General features: G+C 43.5%; 1 protein-coding gene across 9 annotated transcripts in view; it reads left to right on the forward strand.

Annotated features, from left to right (window-relative positions):
- Window positions 1-22728, forward strand: part of TBC1D1 (TBC1 domain family member 1) — a 240046-nt gene that overhangs the window by 184185 nt on the left and 33133 nt on the right. For all 9 annotated transcript variants that reach the window (XM_074395995.1, XM_074395993.1, XM_074395994.1 and 6 more), the window contains 2 exons: window positions 10718-10903; window positions 16575-16736. In XM_074395995.1, coding sequence (XP_074252096.1) covers window positions 10718-10903; window positions 16575-16736 — 348 coding nt within the window. The remainder of the gene's footprint in view (window positions 1-10717; window positions 10904-16574; window positions 16737-22728) is intronic.

The following is a 22728-nucleotide window of genomic DNA, read 5'->3' on the forward strand; positions in this document are numbered from 1 at the left end:
GAGTTTCGCTCTTGTTACCCAGGCTGGAGTGCAATGGCACAATCTCGGCTCACCGCAACCTCCGCCTCCTGGGTTCAGGCAATTCTCCGGCCTCAGCCTCCTGAGTAGCTGGGATTACAGCCACACACCACCATGCCCAGCTAATTTTTTGTATTTTTAGTAGAGACGGGGTTTCACCATGTTGACCAGGATGGTCTCAATCTCTTGACCTTGTGATCCACCCGCCTCGGCCTCCCAAAGTGCTAGGATTACAGGCGTGAGCCACCGCGCCCAGCATTATTTTTTTTATTTTTTTATTTTTATTTTTTTGCAACAGAGTTTTACTCTGTTGCCAGGCTGGAGTGTAACGGCGCAATCTCCGCCTCTCAGGTTCCAGCGATTCTCCTCCCTCAGCCTCCCAAGTAGCTGGGATAACAGGTGCCTGCCACCAACGCCCAGCTAATTTTGTATTTTTAGTAGAGATGGGGTTTCTCCATGTTGGCCAGACCGGTCTGGAACTCCCCACCTCAGGTGATCTGCCTGCCTTGACCTCCCAAAGTGCTGGGATTACAGGCATGAGCCATCATGCCCAGCCAACACCTTTTGAAAAAAAAATCCATGTGGATGAGATCAGAGGGCTAAGCGTGGGTGGCAGACAGGGTAACTCTCCGTGGTTCCTGCCCACCTGCTCTCTGCTGTGTCTCACTTCTTCAGAGTGTGGTCAGGATGGTGGCCTTGCCCAGCACAGGAGGCCCTTTTCCTTCTCACCTCCTGACCTGACCCACCTCTTACCATCTGTAGGCACTTGCTGCCCCTTCCCCAGGCTGTGGGGAGCTACTTGCAGTCATCAAATTCATCATGCTGATTTTATTTTAATTTCTGCACTTGCCAAGGAAAGACTGCCCCCCACCTCTGGCATTCATCCTTCTCAGTGGTGTGTCAGAATTCCGCACTAGACCTTTCCCCGCTCCCACCCCTCCCCACGCCCGTGAAAGTCTCACTTGGGATCATCTCTTCTGAGGCTGGGCTTGCACAGCCACCCTCTGCACTCTCTCCACCCTGTGGGCTGCCCTTGACTCCTTGGCACACAGACCTGGAACGGTGGCCTGCTCAGCTGTCTCCTTAGGGGCGGAGCTTGGTTTCATGTCATTACTGTTCTGTGGTGAACTGAATGAATGATTGGTCATGGGAAGGTAGGGGAGGGATAAACACCTTGTGTTACATTTCTTATAAGGTTTTATATGTAGAAAGTTCTGTGAAAGTGTCATATATTTATGTAGGAAGTATATGTGAAGTTTTATGACAGTTTTGCATGATTTAAGAATAAACTGTGTAAAGGAGCTGAGTCCCAGTCCCTTGGGCCGAGAGTTGCGTGGCCCTTGGGCCTGCTCATTTCCCTCCACTCTGAGTGTTTGTCAATGGCCCCTCGCAGGCTGTCCCGTCCGTCTTTGACCTTTCTCCTTTCTGCCCAGCCTTCCCTGAGATGCTCCAGGCTCCTTGGCCTCCTGCTTCTTGGAGCTCCTCTTGTGTTTGTTTTCTGTGCTCAGGACGCCATGGTGCTGTGGGCCACAGAGGAGGTACCTGGGGTCCCTTGGAGCAGGCACAGCAGGAGGAAGCCGTCTCCTAGGGCATGACCTTGGAGCTGAGCTTTGACAGAGGAGAGTCAGCCAGACAAAGAAAGGCCACAAGCCCACCCCTCTCCCCCACTACTTCTACATGACCCTGGGCCCTGGACACACCAAGCCGGTGACCCGGGGGCTTCTCTTGTTGGGGAGAGCCCCTGGGAAAGCATTGGTATTTTCTTCATAGAACAGGTTTCTCTTCTCCAGTATTCTTCTAAACGAACTTTCTTTTTTAGCCCCAACCCCAGTCTGATTGGGAAGAAATCAAAGCAACAGAAAGAGTTTGCCAAATAGATTATCTTTTTTTTTTTTTTTTTAGAACAAAATAGATAATGGTATTAATAGGAACTCAGCACTTACTCTTGTCCAAGTACTGTTTTTAAGTGCACTCGAGGAGTTTTCATTTAATCCCCACAACAAAGCTGTGGGGGGTGGATGCTGCTATTGTCTGTGATTTATGAATGAGGAAACTGACATACAAAGAGGTCAGGGAGCTTGCCCGTCTCCTGGCAGTTGGTACCAGCCCTGGCATCATCAGGTGCCTGCTGCTTTTCCTCTCCGCTTTTGTGTCCATTACCCCAGGGCACCAGGATGAGCTGGCCAAGTCCTGGCTCCTCCAGCTGATTAGCTCTGTGTCCCAGGCCTTGGCACAGTGGTTGTGAAGATGAAATCGGTGGGGTACTTGTAAAGCATACTGACCAGCACATAGTGCCCCGAAAATGTGACTTCGGACCTCTTTAAGCTTCAGTTTCCACATCTGGGAAGAGAGGGAGGTTGAGCTAAGTCATTTTCCAGTATCCCTTTCAGTGCCGTGTTCCTGTGAGTACTCACAGTTTCCCCACAACCCTGAAGAAAGAAGGAAACTAAGGGCTGGGTGGCGAAGGCCGCTGCTGGTGTAAAGTCTGCGGGGAGGCACGGCCCAGCCTCCTGGCTGCAGCCTGCTGGTGCTCATCCTGGTGGCACTGACCAGGGGCCGCGCTGGGCTCTTCCACCCCAGCATGTCTCATAAAATTACAAGAACCACAGTTGGAAATCAGTGTTACAGAAATGGTCATAGGAGCAGGGCAGCCTGTTACAAAGCTCAGTACTTAATTTTCTGGCTGAGACTGAGAGCCCTGACTTTCAGCTCCTCAAAAAATACTGCTTCCTTGCCCTTGCAGGTACAAAAACAAACCCTGTTTCTTTCCAAGGATAAGTTCCTCCCATGTAATGTCTTGCCTCCAGCTTTTTCTCAATTCTTCTCCAGCTCCTGTAGACCTCACATTTAGAGCCACCACCTGCCCTCTGTGCCCTGGGCTCGCCCAGCCAGGCCTGTTCTCTGAGCCTCTTCCTGGTTCTCTTCCCTGGACTTCCTACCACCGTGTGGTCTTCAGGGCTCCTCTGAGCTGCTGTCATGACCTCTAACCAGACTGAGTCAGGACTTTTGACTTCCTCATCTCTAAGTCATCCTCACACAGCCTTGGAAGTTTACCCTAAACGGCTATTTTGGGAGAGAGTGGGAATAAAGATCTGCAGGCCTCTTGCTCCTGGTCCTTGTTACTGCTTATCTTGGCTTCTCTTTTTAAGTGTGTGTGTGCACCTGTCTCCTCATCACACCCCTCCCCTCCCACTGCTCCCATCTCAGGCAGAGTTAGGCGCTCTATTCTGTGTCCATAGCTCTTTTTTGGGCACTTGTTCTCACCGTTGGGTATTGGCCTTTCATGTGTCTGATCCATGAGGCTGTGCATTCCCTGCCTGCCAAGGTATCGTACCAGTGCTCAAGAATGTATATATGAAATCACTTTTGCTTTCAAAACCCACAATCTTCTGGAATTCCCAATTTCTTATTAATTAATATGTGGATCAACTAGACCTTAAGCAATCTAGAGTCAGCCGGCCTTGTCTTCTGTATTCGTGTGCATACTGTCTGGTCATTAGACAAAATGGGTCATTATCAGTGATGAGTTAATAGTTACCTGCACACCTTGTTTATGCTGGTCCATTTACCTAGAGTGGCCCCTGGCAATTAAACCTGTGTGGATTTTACCTGTCCTTCAAGAACCAGCCCCCCCTTTTCACAAAGACTGATGACAGTGATGGAAAGAATGGTAGTTGACATTTTATTAAATGTTTACTGTGTGCAGGCTTATTTTTTCCATTCATTTACCTACTTCGTGCTCACAATAATCCTATGAGCTAGGCGGTATTATGCAGATTTTACAGATTAGGAAACTGAGGTGGCAAGTGATCAGATAACCTGTTTGAGGTTGAGTAGCTTGAGGCTGAGACTGGTGGACCCGGACTCTATCCCAGATCCCTGGCTCCAGAGCCCATGCTCTTGACCTGATAAACCGAAATTCATCTTTCTTTGCTGAACTTCTAGAACACTTTCTTTGTTATTTCCTTTGTTTTAGTAGTCATGTACTTCTCTGCTACCCTGATTCATACCTGGATTTCTAGCAGCAGAGGCAATGAATTAACAGTATATCTAAATAGCAAAATGAATGTTTTCTTTAAAATAAATTCTGTTTTCCTATAGCTAGACTGTCATATAATGCAACTATAGGAAATAATCAGGTTCTCATTGGATTATTTTCCATAAATCATCCACAAAAGTCATAGCAGGGTTGAGAGTGGTTTTGGGCAAATGAATCAGTTTATTCATTGAATGTTCCATGCGTATCTGCTGTTACCCAGGCATGGAATATGGCAGGGAACACAGAACTCTCTGCCTCCTGGCCTCTGCTTTCTGTTGTAGGAGAGTTAAAGCTACTCCCGCTTTGTAAGCAGTGTGACGACAGTAAGTCTACATGGTCATTATGCTTTGTTTTTTCTAAGAAATTATCTTGAGCTGTTGGTTACAACAGATGCTGCAGATGTTAATCTCTGTTGTTAACTTTTCTCCAGAGATTTAATGTTCAGTTTTCTCCTTTCCAGAATCAATTCATGTTGTTAAAACAGAGATTTGAGAATAACTGGAATTTTTTTTAAGTTCTTTTTTTTTTTTTTTTTTTTGGCATGGAGTTCAGAATTTTTAGGAGGGTTGAAGAGAGTTATAAAATGCTCTATGGTGGTTAACACACAGAAAAAGCCAGAAAATTGGACAATAACGATCTGTCTTCTCATTTCCTTCTGGAGCTCCTCTTTCTTATGGGGCACTTAACATGTGATTTAATGTCATGTCTTTAAAAGCAGGAGAACTGCGGTTCAGAACCTAATGCCAGTGCTTTGTGAAAATGCAAGAAAGCAGCCCTGTATTCTACACTTGAGAGAAGCAGATACTGGACAAATAGGAGGTCATGTGCACGTTGATCATGGCATTGATTCTGTTCATAACAGTGACGCGATGTCACACTCTTTCCCACACATTTGTGTGCAGATGGAAAGAATGCAACAGTACGGGGTTGTTGGAGACTCATTTGGCATCTCAAGTATCAACATGCCAGCATAGATCATATTTATGAGTCTGTTGGGAGTGTCACAGCAATGATTTAATGGGAGGCAATTGTCTCTAAGGCCCCCTGAATTATGACTGGTTTTAAAATTCGTAGAACCCATTGGAGGCTATAGTTTCTGAAAGGCCACATAATTTAAGTGTTCCACATCCTGTCATTATAGGAGATGTCAGGATAGTAAAATTGAATCCTGGACTAAGGTGTTATAGCAGCCCTTTGGTTTGGTGGCTTTGCAGACTTTATAAATATGCCTGTAGTCTCCACAGTTGGGCAGTCAGAGGCGAATATCATTTCTCACATTTTGTACCGAGGGACTGGAACCCAAAAGGTATACGTTTTCCCGAGAGACACCAACAAAGTTGGCCCACAAGGTCGAGCAGCCCCTGCCTCAGCTCAGCCTCCGCTATGCTGAGCCAAGCCACGCTTCCCACACTGGCCTCTGTGCAGCTGTATCGCAGCAAGAATGTAAGTTGGGGAGAGAAGCCAGATCCCTGGGATTGTTCTAGAGAATCGAAACCTCAGAGTAGCCCTCCTTAGACCATGTACCACGTCGCATTGCTGAGTACATATAAGGTACTCGATGCTGGTAGGATTGGCTTAGGAATGATACAAGTTAAAACAGTGCCCGCGTTTATCATTAGAACAAGGTTCTCAGCTGACAGTTCCCTGGGACTTTGATTTTATTCTCCTCAACCTGTCACCCCCCTCAAGTCCACATCTCTCAAGACGACGCACGCATGGAGGAGGACTGATGACAAAGCCAAAGCCTTGTCCCGGATCTGGGTCTTCTGGCATTGTTGAGAAAGCAGCTTACTTGGACTGATTCAGCAGGCCAAATTTAGAACAAACGAAGATTTTAACTATCTCCCTTTATAAATTACTGAACTATTTTGTAGCTAGGCTACTCTTAATGTGAACAAAAAATATTATAAAATTTTGTTGTTAATTGTAAACTATAAAATCAGTAATTGTTACCATGTGAAATGAACTTGGATGAAGTAGATGCATTTTTACCCCTTCTCAGGGTTTAGGAGAGACAAAATGGTGAGATTTTAACTGTGAATCTTTTAGAGATTTAACTCCAATCTGAGTTAAAGATTTTAACTCTAATAAGGGGTTCTTATCATAGGTGGTTTTGTTCCTCCTGACCCCTAGGGGACATTTAGCAATGTGCAGAGGCATTCTTTATCATCATTACTTGGGTGGGCAGATGCCACTGTGCCCAGGGACACTGCTAAACATTCTGCAGTGTATGAAACAGTTGCTCATGACAAATAATTATCCAGCCCCCAAATGTCAATAGGACGGAGGTTGAGAAACCCTCCTGTAAACTCTTGGGTTTATTTGCTGACCTTTACGGTGTATCAGCTTTTATTTAGTTCATGCAGAGGTGAAGTTAATACTAGTGCTTGAATATGTCGTTTGTATTCTGGACTTGGCCTGGATCCCCTGACCAAGATTGAGACAAGCTCTTGCCATGTGTTGAGGCCCTGAATTCAGGCAGCTTACAACAGCGTCTGAACTGTGTTCCCAGTGAAGGAGACGAGCCCACGTGCTAGGAAGCGCATAAGGCTGCACGAGGAAATAGAGAGGAAAGCTGCAGCCTGGAGCCCTGCTCTTGAGTGTGCTTGGGGAACAAGCAGTGGCAGAATTATTGGGGAGCTTGATGGAGATGCCCCCCTCAGACTTGCTGAGTCAGAATCTTTAATTTAGCAAGATCCCCAGTGAGGCTTGTCCATGTAGACATAGAGAAGCCCAGGGTAAACTTTTTTTTTTTTTTTTTTAAACTTTGGAGGAAAATACACCTTTTTTCACATCATGGCTCTGACTCTTACTACCTGTGTGACCTTGGCCAAGTTATAAAACCTCACTGCACCTTACTTATGTTAGTTGGAAAATGGAGATAATAATATCACCTGTCCTATGAGAGTGTTGTAAGAATCAAACAAACTTATTTGTGTCAAGAACCCATATGGTAAAAGCTCAACAAACTGTTGCTAGTGAAAATAAGAAAAAGATCGCAAAAGCAGAAAATGTTAGGGAGACAGTTTAGGTCTTAAACCTCTAATTTGCCATCACCAAACAACACTTGTATTTTGCAGATCCAGTTTCCCTGAATACTAAAATCAAATCGGAGTTTCATAAACTGCTCTAGACAGTGGTCCTTGTCAGTAGCCCAAGCGGCAGAGAGTAAATGGATCTGGGGGCAAGCAGCCCCAACTGCTAGGAGTGTTCCATCCTCCAGGCCTGAGTTACACCTGCTCATTGTGATTCTGAATTTGAAAGGAACATGGTAGGAAGTTTCAAGACCCTGGGAAGAGGAAGGCTGTGGTAAACAGGACGGATGAGATTAGAAGAAGGCGTTTAGGTGAGGTGAGCCCTTGTTTTACTGGTAGGGTTTAAGAATATCCAGGTCAGCCAGGCTTGGTGGCTCACACCTATAATCCTAGCACTTTGGGAGGCTGAGGCAGGTGGATTACCTGAGGTCAGGAGTTTGAGACCAGCTTGGCCAACATGGTGAAAACCCATCTCTACTAAAATACAAAAATTAGCCAGCCGTGGTTGTGCATGCCTGTAATCCCAGCTACTCACTGGGGAGTCTGAGGCAGAAAAGTCACTTGAACCTGGGAGGCAGAGGTTGCAGTGAGCCAGGATCGTGCCATTGCACTCCAGCCTGGGTGACGGAGCAAGACTCCAACTCAAAAAAAAAAAAAAAAAAAAAAAAAAAGAATATCCAGGTCAACTCCACCTAACTCTCAACAGTGCTTCCCGCTCTGTTGCCTACCTGGGTCCTGGGTTCTCTTGACGCACATGATCTGTGAGAGTGCATGCCATCCCAGCCAGAACACCTCATGGGAATTAGTTTTCAAAAATAAGACTCTTTTGTAAACCAGTGGGAGATACGCTTCCAATATGAGATAAAGCAGACTTTAATCACAACTGCGGTGTCCCACAGAATTCCAAGAGCCAAGATGGTAAAAGAATAAAAAAGAGAAAAAAGGAAAGGGCTCAAATGAAAGACTTCACGCTGCAGAATAATATTAAATAAAAGGATGAAATTGAACTATGTCATATTCAGTAATGACTAATTCTAAGTATACAGATTTTGGCAGGGGAAGGGATTTGTTTTCTAAGTGTTTTGCCGGAAAATATTTTGTCCATCTTTAATTTTAATTAGAATAGATTTGCATTATTTTTCCTTAGTTTTAATTTTTAAAATATTTATTGCCACAAATTTAGAAAATCGAGGGAAAATGTAAATAACAGCACATGTAAACCCAGTACTTCTGTTCCTTGTCTTATTCAACAGTTATTTCTTAGGCCCCTGCTGGGTGTGAGCAGCTGTGCTCAGTGATGACCTTGCCTTGTTGACAAGGTAGCAAGGTTCTAACCTCGTTAGGGCTTACAGTTGAGTAGCTGAAATTTCTATTTCTGTTCTGTGCCCCTAGTAAATATATGATAGCAAACAACAAGAGCTTTTTTTTTTTTTTTTTTTTTGAGACGGAGTTTCGCTCTTGTTACCCAGGCTGGAGTGCAATGGCGCGATCTCGGCTCACCGCCACCTCCGCCTCCTGGGTTCAGGCAATTCTCCTGCCTCAGCCTCCTGAGTAGCTGGGATTACAGGCACGTGCCACCATGCCCAGCTAATTTTTTGTATCTTTAGTAGAGACGGGGTTTCACCATGTTGACCAGGATGGTCTCGATCTCTCGACCTCGTGATCCACCCGCCTCAGCCTCCCAAAGTGCTGGGATTACAGGCTTGAGCCACCGCGCCTGGCAAGAGCTTTTTTTTAAATTGCATTCTTAGTCTGTGTTGGGCCCTGTTCTCAGTGGTTTATAGCCTATTAACTCAGTCTCTTTACCACCACTCTGAGGGGAAGCACTGTCATACCCACCAGACAGATTGGGAAGTAGAAGCATCAGGAAGTTGAGCAACTTGCTAAAGATCACAAAATCAAAAATGACAGAATCTTTTAAAAAAATTTATCATGCTTTAAGTTCCGGGGTACATGTGCAGAACGTGCAGGTTTGTTACATAGGTATACACGTGCCATGGTGGTTTGCTGTGTCTGTCACCCCATATCATCTACATTAGGTATTTCTCCTAATGCTATCCCTCCCCAATCCCCCCTACCCCCTGCTATCCCTCTCCTAGCCCCCCACCTCCCAATGGGCCCCAGTGTGTGATGTTCCCCTCCCTGTGTCCATGTGTTCTCATTGTTCAACTCCCACTTATAAGTGAGAACATGTGGTGTTTGGTTTTCTGTTCTTGTGTCAGCTTGCTGAGAATAATGGTTTCTAGCTTCATCCATGTCCCTGCAAAGGACGTGAACTCACCCTTTTTTATGGCTGCATAGTATTCCATGGTGTATATGTGCCACATTTGCTTTATCCAGTCTATCATTGATGGGTATTTGGGTTGGTTCCAAGTCTTTGCTATTGTGAACAGTGCCACAATAAACATATGTGTGCATGTGTCTTTATAATAGAATGATTTATAACTTTTTGGTTATATACTAATTGCTGGGTCAAATAGTATTTCTATTTCTAGATCCTTGAGGAATCACCATACTGAATGACAGAGTCTTGGTTAGAATCTTGGCAACTTGACTCCAGAACCTGCCCTATTAATCACTAAACTATACTGCCTCTCATAATATGTATCAAATTGAGGTGATACTGTACAGATAATTTCAACTCTTGCTTTATAGATAATTTCAGCAGGACAAAGGAACATCCTCCTATAATGCATGTAAACCCCCAAAAGATGTAGAATTTTCATCTATTCATTTGTTTGATAGGACCATAACGAAATAAGACTCTATAAGGCTGTGTAATTTAGACATAGGAAACGTTTGGATTATAGTGGTATCTAGTGGGAAGCAGATGGTCTTCTGAATCAGAAAGATTTGAGCTAGAGTATGCCAGGGGGCCTACTTACTCAGTGTATGGCTTTGGGCAAGTTACTAAACCTCAGTTTCCTTTCCAGGCTAATAGCTGCCTTCTGGACTTGTCATCAGGATTAAAGGAGTCTACCTATATAAAATGCATGGCACAGTGCCCAGCACTTGGTAGAGGGTCTGTTAATGGTCACTGTTATTATGGGCTATTCAGTGCATTTTAATCTTCTTTCAGAATACCTGGCCAGATAGCACAGTGGTTAAGAATGCATATGAGAGCCAGACCATTGGGTTCCAGTCCTGGCTTGACGCCTTCCTAGTTCTGTGACCTTAGGCAAGTTGTATAAACTCCCTGTGACTCAGTTTGCGTTTCTTTAAAACGGGATAGTTACAATACCTATGTCTTAGAGTTTTGCAGGTGTTAAATTATTATACATAAAGCTCTGAGAACAGTTTTGGTACACAGTAGGCACTGTATGAAGATTTTCTATAATTAATAATATTAAATAACATTTTCAGAAGAAGTTAATATTACACCTTAAAAAGCAGGTATCTTTAAATACTTCCTCAGCTACTGAAGTTTTTATATTTGATGTATCATTTTTTCATGTTGTGGCTCAGACATGGCTTATTCCAATGTGTATTAACACATGAATTTTAAGTTTGGTGATCTTACGATATTTCATCTGAATGAACAGAATTTGCTGATTCGGCACTGTGTTTGAGCATGCATTTTATGTTGAAAAAATGACAATTCCGGAATGTTCTTTTCTCTCTCCAGATTATTCAGAGCTGGGAGAGCTTCCCCCACGATCTCCTTTAGAACCAGTTTGTGAAGATGGACCTTTTGGCCCTGCACCAGAGGAAAAGAAAAGGGCATCTCGTGAGCTCCGGGAGCTGTGGCAAAAGGCTATTCTTCAACAGATACTGCTACTCAGGATGGAGAAGGAAAACCAGAAGCTCCAAGGTTGGTTTGCCATCTTGCTATTGAGCAGGCCTGGTCTTATGTAGGCTCTAAAGTGAATCACATCAGACATAGCATGCTGTCTTAAAAGTATAGCAGCATGATAATTTAATGTACACATCTATCTATAGGATCTGTTTACTGTTTCAGAGTTTTATTAACACTGTTTACTTTTTGGTGCTCTAATGATAGTTTCACCAACTGTATTCATTATTCCTACACGGTCACTATTTGTACAGTGTTTAGAAATTCTGAGATGCAAGCTTCAAATCTAAGCTCGAACACTCTGAAAGGTGTTTTTTGTTTTGTTCCCCCAAACCCCCCATTCTGTCTCGCTCTGTTAACCTTATCCTCAGCCATAGTCTGTGCCTGTGTGTTACATATGAACTTTTCTTGTGTAAGTCATTAAAATGCATAACTTTACCCTATGTGCTTTTTCAGTGAGTTGCAAGTAATCAAAAAAGAAAAAGAAAAAAAAAAGCTGACTTCTACCTGTACTGATATCAGTCGTGTCAAAATATGATATGAAGTTGTAAAGTTTAGATTTTGTTCATTTCCTGTTTCCATACTGACACTGGAACCAATTAATAGTATCTTCAAAGTAGCTTAAGACAAAGTTTACATACCGTTTGGAAAGAGCATGGGTTTTAGGGTATCGAGACAACTGCCCCGCTATGAAGTCATGAAGGTTTTGAGCAGGAAGTCTGCATAGTCCCTTTCAAAGGGAAGACGGAGCAGGTGGTTCAGTCATACTGCCATTGCCTCAGAACAATTTTGGAATTAAAGTACCTTTCATTCAGCATCATCCTTGATTGCAGATTTTGGTCTTTTAAAATGACCTGGTTGCTTTTAGAGCTGAAAGTCATTCAGACACCAAGTCTGAAGAATAAGCTCCCAAGAATGTGTTGTATACCGTGAGTTTCAGTTCATAGCTAGTGTCATAGCGAGTGGATAGACGTTCTCTGTGCATGTCCATGAGATACTTGTGAGTTGTGACAGTACTGGGTACTGGCAACATAGTTTCTGCAGTTGAAAAGTACGAATTCATAGACTGTAAAGAGGTAGTGTCTATATCCTTTGACTGTAAACAAAAAATGAAATATAAAGGAAAAAGACCTTCCGATATGAAAGTAGTCCCTTAGTTGGAATAGGTTAGTAAGCTTTCCAGTATGCATTCTGAAGCTGAGGAAGACACGTCCTCCCATCAGGGTGCTGTGGATGGTGATAGCACACTGGAGGGCAGGTAGAGCAGGTGAGTGCTGTTTTCTTCCAACTCAGTTTTTCTGCCACTTTCTTGTGTGTTCTTGGAGGTAATTCTAAAAGCAGATGTCAAAAAGATGTTTGATAGTGATGGCGTTACTGCATGTCTCATCAGTTAAATGATAGCTCAGAAGCACAGCAGTTATATTCCTGTGCATCTTGGGATTTTTGTTGAAGAGGAAAACGGCAGTTATGTTCATCACGTAGGTCATAAACTTTAATGCTGATACTGGCCAATCTTCTTGCAAATGACAGCCATGTAAAATCAGGGCATAGCTATAAAATGGGAATGGTGCTCACAACTGGCTTCTTCAGAATGTGGTGAGGACAGCTGTAATTGGCGAGGCGAAATCAGTATGCTACAAAAGCAGAAAGCATTCTGCTGTGCAAACAGTGACCAGGCAGACTAGAATGAACAGGTGAGAGTCTCCTAAGGTTACCTGGAACACCTTGCCAGGTGTTGCATTAAGTCTACTGGCCCTTGCCAACATTCTTCTAATGCTTCCTCATTTCATCTGGCTTCTTGGCACTGCTCAGTTTTTGTGGTCTTTTATTTTGACTGTTTGCTTCGTTTCTCTTCTTAGCTCTGTAAAGTTCAACGTGTTTATCTCTGTGGTGAAAACGCAATAAACTTGTTTATGTTGGAAGCATTAATCTATTGTGTTAGTGTGTATAGGACCTGGATCGCTGAGAAAAACAACCAGCAGTAAGAGCCTGATTGCTTAAAAATATTTAGTAAGTTTTGTCGGGGTGGGTTGGAGGGGCAGAACTTTTACATTAAATATAGATGCAGAATTTGACAAGAAGCAGCCAGAGTGTACAGTAAGTCTTCGCTTAATGTTGCCAATAGGCTCATGGAAACTGCAACTTTCAGCAAAATGAGGTATAATGAAACCAATTTTACCAAGGGTTTATTGATAGAAACAAGAGTTAAGTTCTTATGGCATATTTCTGGGCACAAAAACCTCACCAAATTCTAAATAAAGACCTAAGACACTTATAATAAATATTAATGTAACTGTGAGCTATGCAAACATTTAAGAAAGATTAATAAAAATAATTATTGGCTCGGCACGGTTGCTCATGTCTGTAATCCCAGCACTTTGGGAGGCTGAGGCGGGTAGATCACCTGAGATCAGGAGTTTGAGACCATCCTGGCCAATGTGGTGAAACCCCTTCTCTACTATAATTACAAAAAAAAATTAGCTGGGTATGGTGGTGGGCACCTGTAATTTCAGCTACTCAGGAGGCTGAGGCAGGAGAATCACTTGAACCCAGTAGACAAAGGTTGCATTGAGGCAAGATGATGCTACTGTACTCCAGCCTGGGCAACAGAACGAGACTCCGTCTGAAAAAAAAAAGGTAATTATTTTCCACTTACTCCACTTCAGGGTCTAGGTGGCCAGAACCTATCCCTGCAGCTTGGAGTGCAAGGCAGGAACCGGCCCTGGACTCAATGTCATCCCATCTCGGGGTGACACACACACACACACACACACACACACACACACACACACTCAGACTGAGACCATGTAGACATACTGATTAACCTAATGTGCACATCTCTGGGACGGGGGAGGAAACTGAAGCACTTGGAGAAAACCCACACAGACCAAGGCCCTGGGCTAGGAATCCATTTTTTACTTATCAACATTATAAAGAAGCGAAATTGAGCACAAAGACATTTTTCCAGGCCCTGCTGTGCTGAGTGCTTAGAGAGATAGGCATCCTGTTGTGGGTTTTTTTTTCCTCCCTTCTTAAAGGAAGGTTAAATTACATGTGGGATGGCTCTTGAAATTGATCAAGGGTTCAAGCTGACTTGCATACTCTTTGGGAAAGAATTTAGAAGAATGTGTGTGAGAAAGTTTTTCCTATGGTTAAGCCTATTTCCTGACTGGAATATATGAATCAAATATTTTTACTATGATGGAAGCATTGCATCCTAGAAAGAACCAGACTGTGCCATCTAAGTCTACCTCACACCATTGCAGCACTTGGAAGCTGAAGTTGTGATTTCTCCCAAATTAGACAGCTAATTTTCAGTGATGTTAGGACAAAAAGCATCGCCTCTCTTTGAAGCCACCAGTCCTCTGCCGTCCCCTCTGCGAGGCCATTTCCCCCTCCCCGCTCCTTGTTTTTTTGAGACGAAGTTTTGCTCTTACTGCTTAGGCTAGAGTGCAGTGGCATGAACTCAGCTCACTGCAACCTCGCCTCCTGGGTTCAAGCAATTCTCCTGCCTCAGCTTCCCAAGTAGCTGGGATTGGAGGTACCTGGCACCATACCCGGCTGTTTTTTTTATTTTTAAATCATTAATAGTAGAGATGGGGTTTTACCATGTTGGGCAGGCTGGTCTCGAACTCCTGACCTCAGGTGATCCACCCACCTTGGCCTCCCAAAGTTCTGGAATTACAGGCATGAGCCCGGCCCACTTTTCCCTATTTTTAAATGAAGATGTGAGCAGCCTAATGCAAGATCATATCATGTGATTCAACACAGCCATGGCTTGGTGCTGGCATGTTATTGCCAGTTGAGCTGATTCATATAACTCAGCATTTTATACTTTACTAAGACTAAAATGATGTGATAACATTAAATTTTGAATTACAATTCATGTTTTTTTGTTTTTTAAAAAAAACATTTTTCTTAAATAATATGTGATGGTTTAAACATCAAATATTCAGTGCAGCTCTAAAATCTCTGCGAGTGTCGGGGGTCATTTAGATGCTGAGCCTCCCAGCCTCTTAGCTTTCCATTCTAAGCTTCAAGAGGTAGTGGCAGCTGGCGAGACAGTTTTGTCTGAGAATGCCATTGTTAACAGAGCAGAACTGGGGACAGAGCAGCCGTAGCCCGCCCTCCAGACCTGAGCATTATCACAAAGTCCAAGTTGGCTCAGACATTTGTGTTAAACCGTAATAAATATTTTAGAGAACTTTGTTGCAAATTTACTTTTGATCTCAGTCAGTCCTATTCCCCGATCCCCACAAGCTTAAAAAACCACATGGGCGTGTGGAGTCTTATTTAATGTTGCGAGCAGCTGGGTCCTGTATCTGAAGTTCTGGCCTTGGAGCCTGGGCGTTTGTTGCAGGTCTGCACCGTCTGCCTTGGTTGATAAGGCATTTTGGAGGCCGCTAATTTTAGGCAGCAGCCTTGTCAGGACACTGAAACAGCAGGATGTTGCCTGGGCCAGTAGCAAAATACATGGATTGGGCCTTTTCAGCTGAATCTTCTGGCCAGTTCTTTCTGGCTGTGTGAAGTTGTGTTGACTTCAGAGCAGGTTCCTCATGTGGCCTGCTGGGCTCTGTTAGGGTGGCCAGATGTGCTTGTAGCAGCCTTACTGCCAGGGGAGCGTACGCTGGCATCGAGAGCCCAGCGCTGCTGCCAGTTGCTGTTCGGCAAGGCTAGCCCCAAACGTGATTTGCTGCAAGGATTAGCTCAACTCTAGTGACATTTATTGTGTTTTCTCATTGCTGAAATTACAGGCTCCCCCCGCCCCCCCAAAAAAACTAGGATTGACATTTTTAAAAAATGTGAACTCCAGAGATGTCGGGACTTGTGTAACAGGACCTTAGAAATGTATTTGTCAAAGCGAGAGGGGAAAGATTAAAGATGGTAGATGGAAAACATAAATGTTGAGAGGAAGACAGCACTGGGCCTAGGATCGCGCAGCTTCCTCCTAGCTAGTAAATAACCGTGGCCAAATCACCTGATCTTTCTGAGCTTCAGTTTCTGTGGCCATGAAATGAGAGATTGGGCCCAGGAATCAATGTAAATTGTTAATTTCACATTTCCCTTTATCGATATTATTCCCCCCGAGTTTGATAATTTGGTTATAATTATTCATGCAGCTTTAGGTTGAGTAAGTTTTGGTGGGAAACAATAGCTATCTTCATCTATTTGAGAGATGTCATTTGAAAGGGGGAGATTTATGTGGTTGAGCTCCAAGAAGCAGAAATGGAATCAATGGTAGAAGCTACCAAACAGAGGTTTGGCTCTGAATAAGAAAACTATCTTTAGAGTGCCTCTCCTAGTTTAGATGAAAAAATTGCATGCAGTTGTAACCATGCTAGTCACTAGGAATTTTATTAATAACACATAGCTCTTGCCCTGGGGAGGCTTATGGTTTGATAGGGGTAAGATGGAAAGAATTGGGCAGATGTGGGTTTTATGTTAGCAGTAGAGCCAACAGGGTACGCTGGGAGTGAGGTGGTAAGAGAAATCACATACTTCCTAGGTTTTTAGTGTTTTCCAAAACAAGGAAAATGGGCAGGGGCATGGGCAGTGACTTTAACTAGATCTGCTAAGCCGGTTGTACTGCTCAACATCTCAGCAGGTTAGCCAGTAGGCAGCCATGTTGCATAATGGAAGCTCCATAGCCGCAGCCTGGACTAATGCCCTCTTGAATGGTCTATTCCAGCCTCCGAAAATGATTTGCTAAACAAGCGCCTAAAGCTCGATTACGAAGAAATTACTCCCTGCCTTAAAGAAGTAACTACAGTGTGGGAAAAGATGCTTAGCACTCCAGGAAGATCAAAAATTAAGTTTGACATGGAAAAAATGCACTCGGCTGTTGGGCAAGGTAAGCTTTATTAGGAATCACCTAGTCAGTCTCACCCCTCATTGGGGATTGGGGAGAAGTGTGGAATAAAAAAATTAAGTTTAATTTTAGTGGCCATCTCCCTTCTTTTCATCACCTCTTAATCTATTTCCAGATACCTTACTTAATAGGTAGGAGTTTCACCACCTTTCATGATTCCTCTTAGTTAAAATTCCCAGAAGACCAGGAAATAGGAAGAAGACAGAAAAACCCAAGGGCTTCGTTGCCTATAAACTGGAAAATGATTTGATGATATACTTGGAATTAAATTGTAAACTAGAAACTAATCGTATGGCTTCTCTCTGGGTGCCCTAGGGAGACAGCGTAGAGTGTGGAGCACAGACTTCAGACGGGTGGATCTGGGTTCAAGTCCCAGCCCTGCCGCTTACTTTCACAGTGTGATCTTAGACAAATGCCTCACCCTCTCTGAGCTGCAGTTCCCACAAGTGTAAGATGTGGGTGCTGACAGTGGATGTGATGAGGAGCACACAGCATGTGCCTGCCATACTGTAAGGCCTTAGAGAGCAGGCAGGATTCACTGTTTGCTCAGCGTGATCTGCCAGCCCAAACTGATACTGGTCTAAGAAGAAGCGGTAAGTACAGAGCTTGAGACTAGGCCTTTGGAAATGTTTCTGGCAATTTCACACAGAGATCCTAATAAAAAAATGTGAATTTACATTTTGTCCATCTGTTTTTTTTTTTTTTTTTTTTCATTTTGTTTTTCTACTAATTTATTTTTACTGTATGGTATAAAAAAATCAGTCTGTAGTGGATTGGAACATTTTTTAAAAGCAAAAAAAAAATTATGTTTCACAGATAGTTTGAGAAGCGCTGTTTTGGAGCTTACCTTAGTCATGATTAGTGTTCTAGTCAAACAATGATGCCTTTAAAATTGTATGTTAATGTCTTCTGGCAAGAGTAAAAGCCAGAGTCTGATGTGATTCTATGCTACTGAGTTCCGGTTGAGCTAATCATGAATAGCCAGGTGTTTTGAATAAGGATTGCAACTATGTCCAGAATGGGTTTTTCCTGGCTTTATCAATTGTACGGTGGAAGAACATTGCATGTGCATTTTTCATCTCTAGGAGCATTAATGGAACAAAGCAGTGTTTTCTACTATAGTCTATTAGGCATTTTTTTTACCCTTTTCTGAATTTTGACATTGATTTTAGTAATCATAGGTAGTTATTGTTTGTTACGCCTTTCTCCTTTCTAGGGATAAGCACACTTGGGCATAGAGCAGTTGAGTAGTGGCTCAGGCCACAGAGCTGGGTTCACATCACCGTACCGCACTGTCTCCTGTTGAACAGGATCTCAAGGTGCTTTTCTCAGAACACGTATGCAGTGGTGAAGACCGAAATGCTCTATCCACAGCAGCTTTCAGTGTGACTTTGGCAGGTACCCTCTTTCTGGGCTCCTGCCTCCTTGCTGATAGAATGAGAGACTTGCACCAAACCAAGGATCTTGGAGCTGTCTTCCAGTTCTAATATTCCTTGCACCTGTAGCTGTCGCTTAAGGTTTACCCTTATACCAAAATGGCCCCAAATTGCCATTTTGAAAAGGCAGAAAGCAGAGAAAAGAATGAGTCTGTTCTTCCCCCTTTCGGGGTTGCCTAGATGATTGCCTTCAGGTGTCTTTGCTCCTGTAAAAGCAAATTGCATGGGTCTGTGACAGCATTCCAAATACTTGAGCTTCTTAGAAGCCTGGCACCTGGATAGTTGTTTTTCATTGGACATATTATGCGAAGGCTGATAGAAATACTCTAGGAATCTGGACCCTGGGTAGTGAAAGTCGGGCATAGATGATTGAACGTTCTACATACTGGAGTGAGCTAAGGCTGACCTGGAATTTCCGTAGGTATTCCCTGACTTTGCCATGTCACTTTTTATGGCAGAAATGCTCTCTAACCATAAAGGGGGCTTTTGTCATTCAGGTGGTTTTAACACATTAAGATTTAGCAACTCCAAACAAATGATGGTGGTCTATTTAGTGGCTCAGAATAAAAATGTGAATCTAGAAATGTGAGACTAAATTAGAATCATATCTTTGACCTTTGAAGTAGAGGCTAACTCTGGCGCAGAGGTCTTGAAAGAGAGGACAGTTGTGTGGATTAAGAGGCCCTTCCTTGGCCGGGTGTGGTGGCTCAGGCCTGTAATTCCAGCACTTTGGGAGGCCAAGGCAGGCAGATCACAAGGTCAGGTGTTCAAGACCAGCTTGGCCAACATGGTGAATCACCGACTCTACTAAAAATACAGAAATTAGTTGGACATGGTGGCATGTGCCTATCATTCCAGCTACTTGGGAGGCTGAGGCAGGAGAATTGGCTTGAACCAGGACCCAGGAGGCGGAGGTTGCAGTGAGCCAAGATCACGCCACTGCACTTCAGCCTGGGCTACAGAGTGAGACTCTGTCTGAAAAAAAAAAAAAGAGGCCCTTCCTCATAGTTATATAAAACACCCTGAAATGATAGAAATAAAGGAATTTATAAAATTTTCCCAGTTAAAATTAGATGAGGCAGGATTAGGGTATCGATTTAGGAGAAGATAGCATAATTATAGATAATTCAGTTTAGTTCAGGTCAAAATGATTTCTCTAAAGATATCTAGATAGAACCTTATAAGCTGGAATGTATTTTTTAGGAATGGGATTGCAGAGTGGCTGCCTGAGCTTCTGACAGCAAGGGCCAGAGGTAAACTGTGCTTGCCTTTGACCCAGCAATGCCAGTTATAGAAACGTACTCTAGAAACGAATCAACCAAAAATGTACTGTAGTAAGAATGCTTATTGTGGCATTGTTTAATAGCCAAAACAAAACAAAAAATACCCAACCATGTGACTATTCTATGTCATATTCCCTGGAAACGACACTGTAAGTAGATCTATATTTACTGATGTAAAAGATGTCTGAGATAAGTTGTTGAATGAAAAGAGTACAGCATGGTCTCCTGTGCAGCTGAGAGTTCTCTATGTGTATACATGGAAAAACATCCATGATGCAGGTATCTGGGTCATAGGCAGGACTCCTGTCCTGGCAAAATTATTAATAGACTTCCTTCTCTTCACTTCAAAACCTTCCTGCTTTGGATGGTAAATTTGTGTTCATTTTAGTTATGGGTGGTTTTTCACTTTCTTTATACCTTTTTCATTTTCAGAGGTATTTTTTTTTTTTTTTGCCCTCCTTTTAAACAGTGAGTATATATTACTTTTTTAGGTGAGGAAGAAGCAATTTACATGGGGGGTGGAGGGACGGCCTCCTGCCCACCCAGACCCTGCCTGCAAGCCCTAGGCGGGCTCCACTGCGAGGTTTCTCTCTTGGATTAGGAGCGAAGGCAGCGCCACACTGGGGAACGGTGTTCCAGGCCATTCTTAGCAAAAACATGGGGTCCGACCTATGTGATCCTGTGCTTTCAGTCACAGAATCTAAACTTACTCCTGAATACCACAATATCGGGTACTGTCCAGTGACACAGCCAATATTTATTTATTCCAAAAAATAAAGGTCTGATAAGACAATGGGAACGATTTAGTAACAGGAAATTGGACATTTCATAAGTTGGGAAAATTTTCCAGTTTGAAGAAAAGTGCTTTGTGAAATAAAGCTCCACTCTAAATCACTTACCATGCTGACTGTTTTCTAGCCCACATTTACTTGTCATCAGGGTGTGAAATATTTGTGGGGTGTGTGTGTGTGTGTGTGTGTGTGTGTGTGTGTGTGTGTGTGTGTATACATACCCAGGATATATCTCTGAGCTGGAATAGCAGAGAGGGAGGCAAGAAATAGAATATAGTAGAAAGCAGATATCAGGGCGTGTTTATTTCCTGTTGCTATTGTAATAAGTTACTACAAAAATGGTGACTGAAACAACAGAAATTCTTCTCTCAGTGTTCTGGAAGCTGAAACTCCAAAACCATTGTGTCAGCCTGTCTGCACTTGCCCTCCTCCGGCTGCTGGTGGCCTTCAGCTCCCGAGACTCGTGGCCACGACACTGCAGCCTCTGCCCCCTTGGCCACATCAATTCCCCTTCTCATCTCCTCCTCTGCGTGTCTGTTATAAGGGTGTTTGTCCCTGGATATAGGCCCACCTGGGTAATCCAGTATGCTCTCCTCCTCTCAAAGTCCTTGCTTAGTAATTAATTCTGCAAAGAAGGTAACATTTACAAGCTCCAGGAATTAGGAAGTGAACACATCTTTTTTGAGGGGCCACCATTCAACTCACTCTACAGGGTCATTATATTAATGCTGAGATAAAATTAAAGAAGGTATAGGATGTGGTCATGGTTTAGTATTTCTCCTACAGGCCAACTTTAAAAAAAAAAAGATGTGAGAGGGAAAAAACAAAGTACTTACTGCACAGTAAGTACTTCCAAGAGGTGGCTCACTGAGACTTTCTAAACGGTTCCTTGTGAAGCTGTTAATAAAATGATTACTATTTGGTTCAAATCCACAAATGGTTGTTTTATCATTCATTGCAAGATAGAAAATATGTCTTGCAATGAATGACCAAAAGATATTTTTTCTCTAGTCCCCATTTGAGTAGCAGCCTTGTTTGACATTTTCGACATGGAGGACACCAAGATGAAATGGCAATCAGTGTCCCTGGGTTGTCACTCACTGGCCTAATGACCTGGGGCAAGGGGACCTGTTCTCACTGCATCTCTTTTCTTCACCATAAGGATAATTGTGTTTCCCTTAGAAGGTTATGAGGGTGATATGGACCAATATACGGAACATGCGTGGAATGGTAACGGTGCACAGTGGCCTCACGATCGGTGCTGTCTGCTGCTGCTACCTTGCCAGGGCAGAAACTTTTCCCAAGGGTGACCGGAGACAGAAACCAGAGGAACTGTCCTCTGGGCAGGCCCTGAATGGCAGGTTGCTTTTTTCCCTGGATGGAAAAAAAAGATGAATTCCTAACTCGGAGGCTTCTTTCTCCAAAGAGACGAGAAAGACTTGGCATCTGATTCCTCAGTCTTCTTGCTCTCCCCCATCCCACCTTTTGGCCTTGTAATAGCTGAGGAATGAGCTAACGAATTTGGGTGGAAAACTGTTGCCTTTTAAAATTAGGTTTGTCTTGAATACCATCCTTGACCTCAAGAGAACTTTTCTGAGTTTTAGACATTTTTAATCACTGTGAGTATTCAAATCAATCACATGTAAAGCATTAAGTGGAGGCTCGTGGACATTTTCTGTTTTTAGGCTTTGTTGGATGCTCATGGCAGTGTCTACGTGGCCAGTTCCTGCCCAGGCTCTGGGCCCATCTTGCAGCTTATCTTACGGAAAGAAGCCTCATCAGATATCCAGAATCTCAGCTACGATCAGCTTACACCATCTCAGCTCAGAAACATTCAGTGGTTCCCCGGAGCTAGCAAACAAAGGGCAGGTTTCTTGCCCTGCGTTCTACCTCTGACAGTAACCCTTCCAGCCTCCTTGCCAGCTGCTCCTTCCCATGTGCCCTCGTGCCTGAGGCAAACAGAATCACTCTCGGTTCCCTCTCTGGTGGCTCTTCTCTCTTCCTTTTCCTTCATCTTTAAGGCTTGGGTCAAATGAAGGATTCCGTGGAAACTCGATTGCTCAGTTAGAAATAAGCCAACTTCTTCTTCATCTGAGCTCTACTTCCTTTTGATTCTCTCTTGTTTCTGAGATCCCATCTTACAATACAGTTTTTCTACTTGGCCTTATTTCCCTAGAATGTTGTTCATTGACACCAGGGCTCAGGTCATATTCTTTATTCCTTGCAGAGTCTGACAGGGTCAGAACATGATAACACACTGGAGAAGTGAGAAGAAAGGAGGAAGGGGCGAGGGAAGTGAGGGGAGAATGGGGGGTGGAAGTAAGGGAAGAAGCAAATAGGACAAGGTTTTAGTTGCCTCCCTTCTGTTACCTGTGCTGTTAATCAATAATGGAACTAGTGGCCAGGCACGGTGGCTCATTCCTGTCATCTCAGGACTTTGGGAGGCTGAGGCAGGAATATCGCT

The sequence above is a fragment of the Saimiri boliviensis genome, chromosome 3 (genome assembly GCF_048565385.1).
Source record: "Saimiri boliviensis isolate mSaiBol1 chromosome 3, mSaiBol1.pri, whole genome shotgun sequence".
NCBI classification, from domain to species: Eukaryota; Metazoa; Chordata; class Mammalia; order Primates; family Cebidae; genus Saimiri; species Saimiri boliviensis.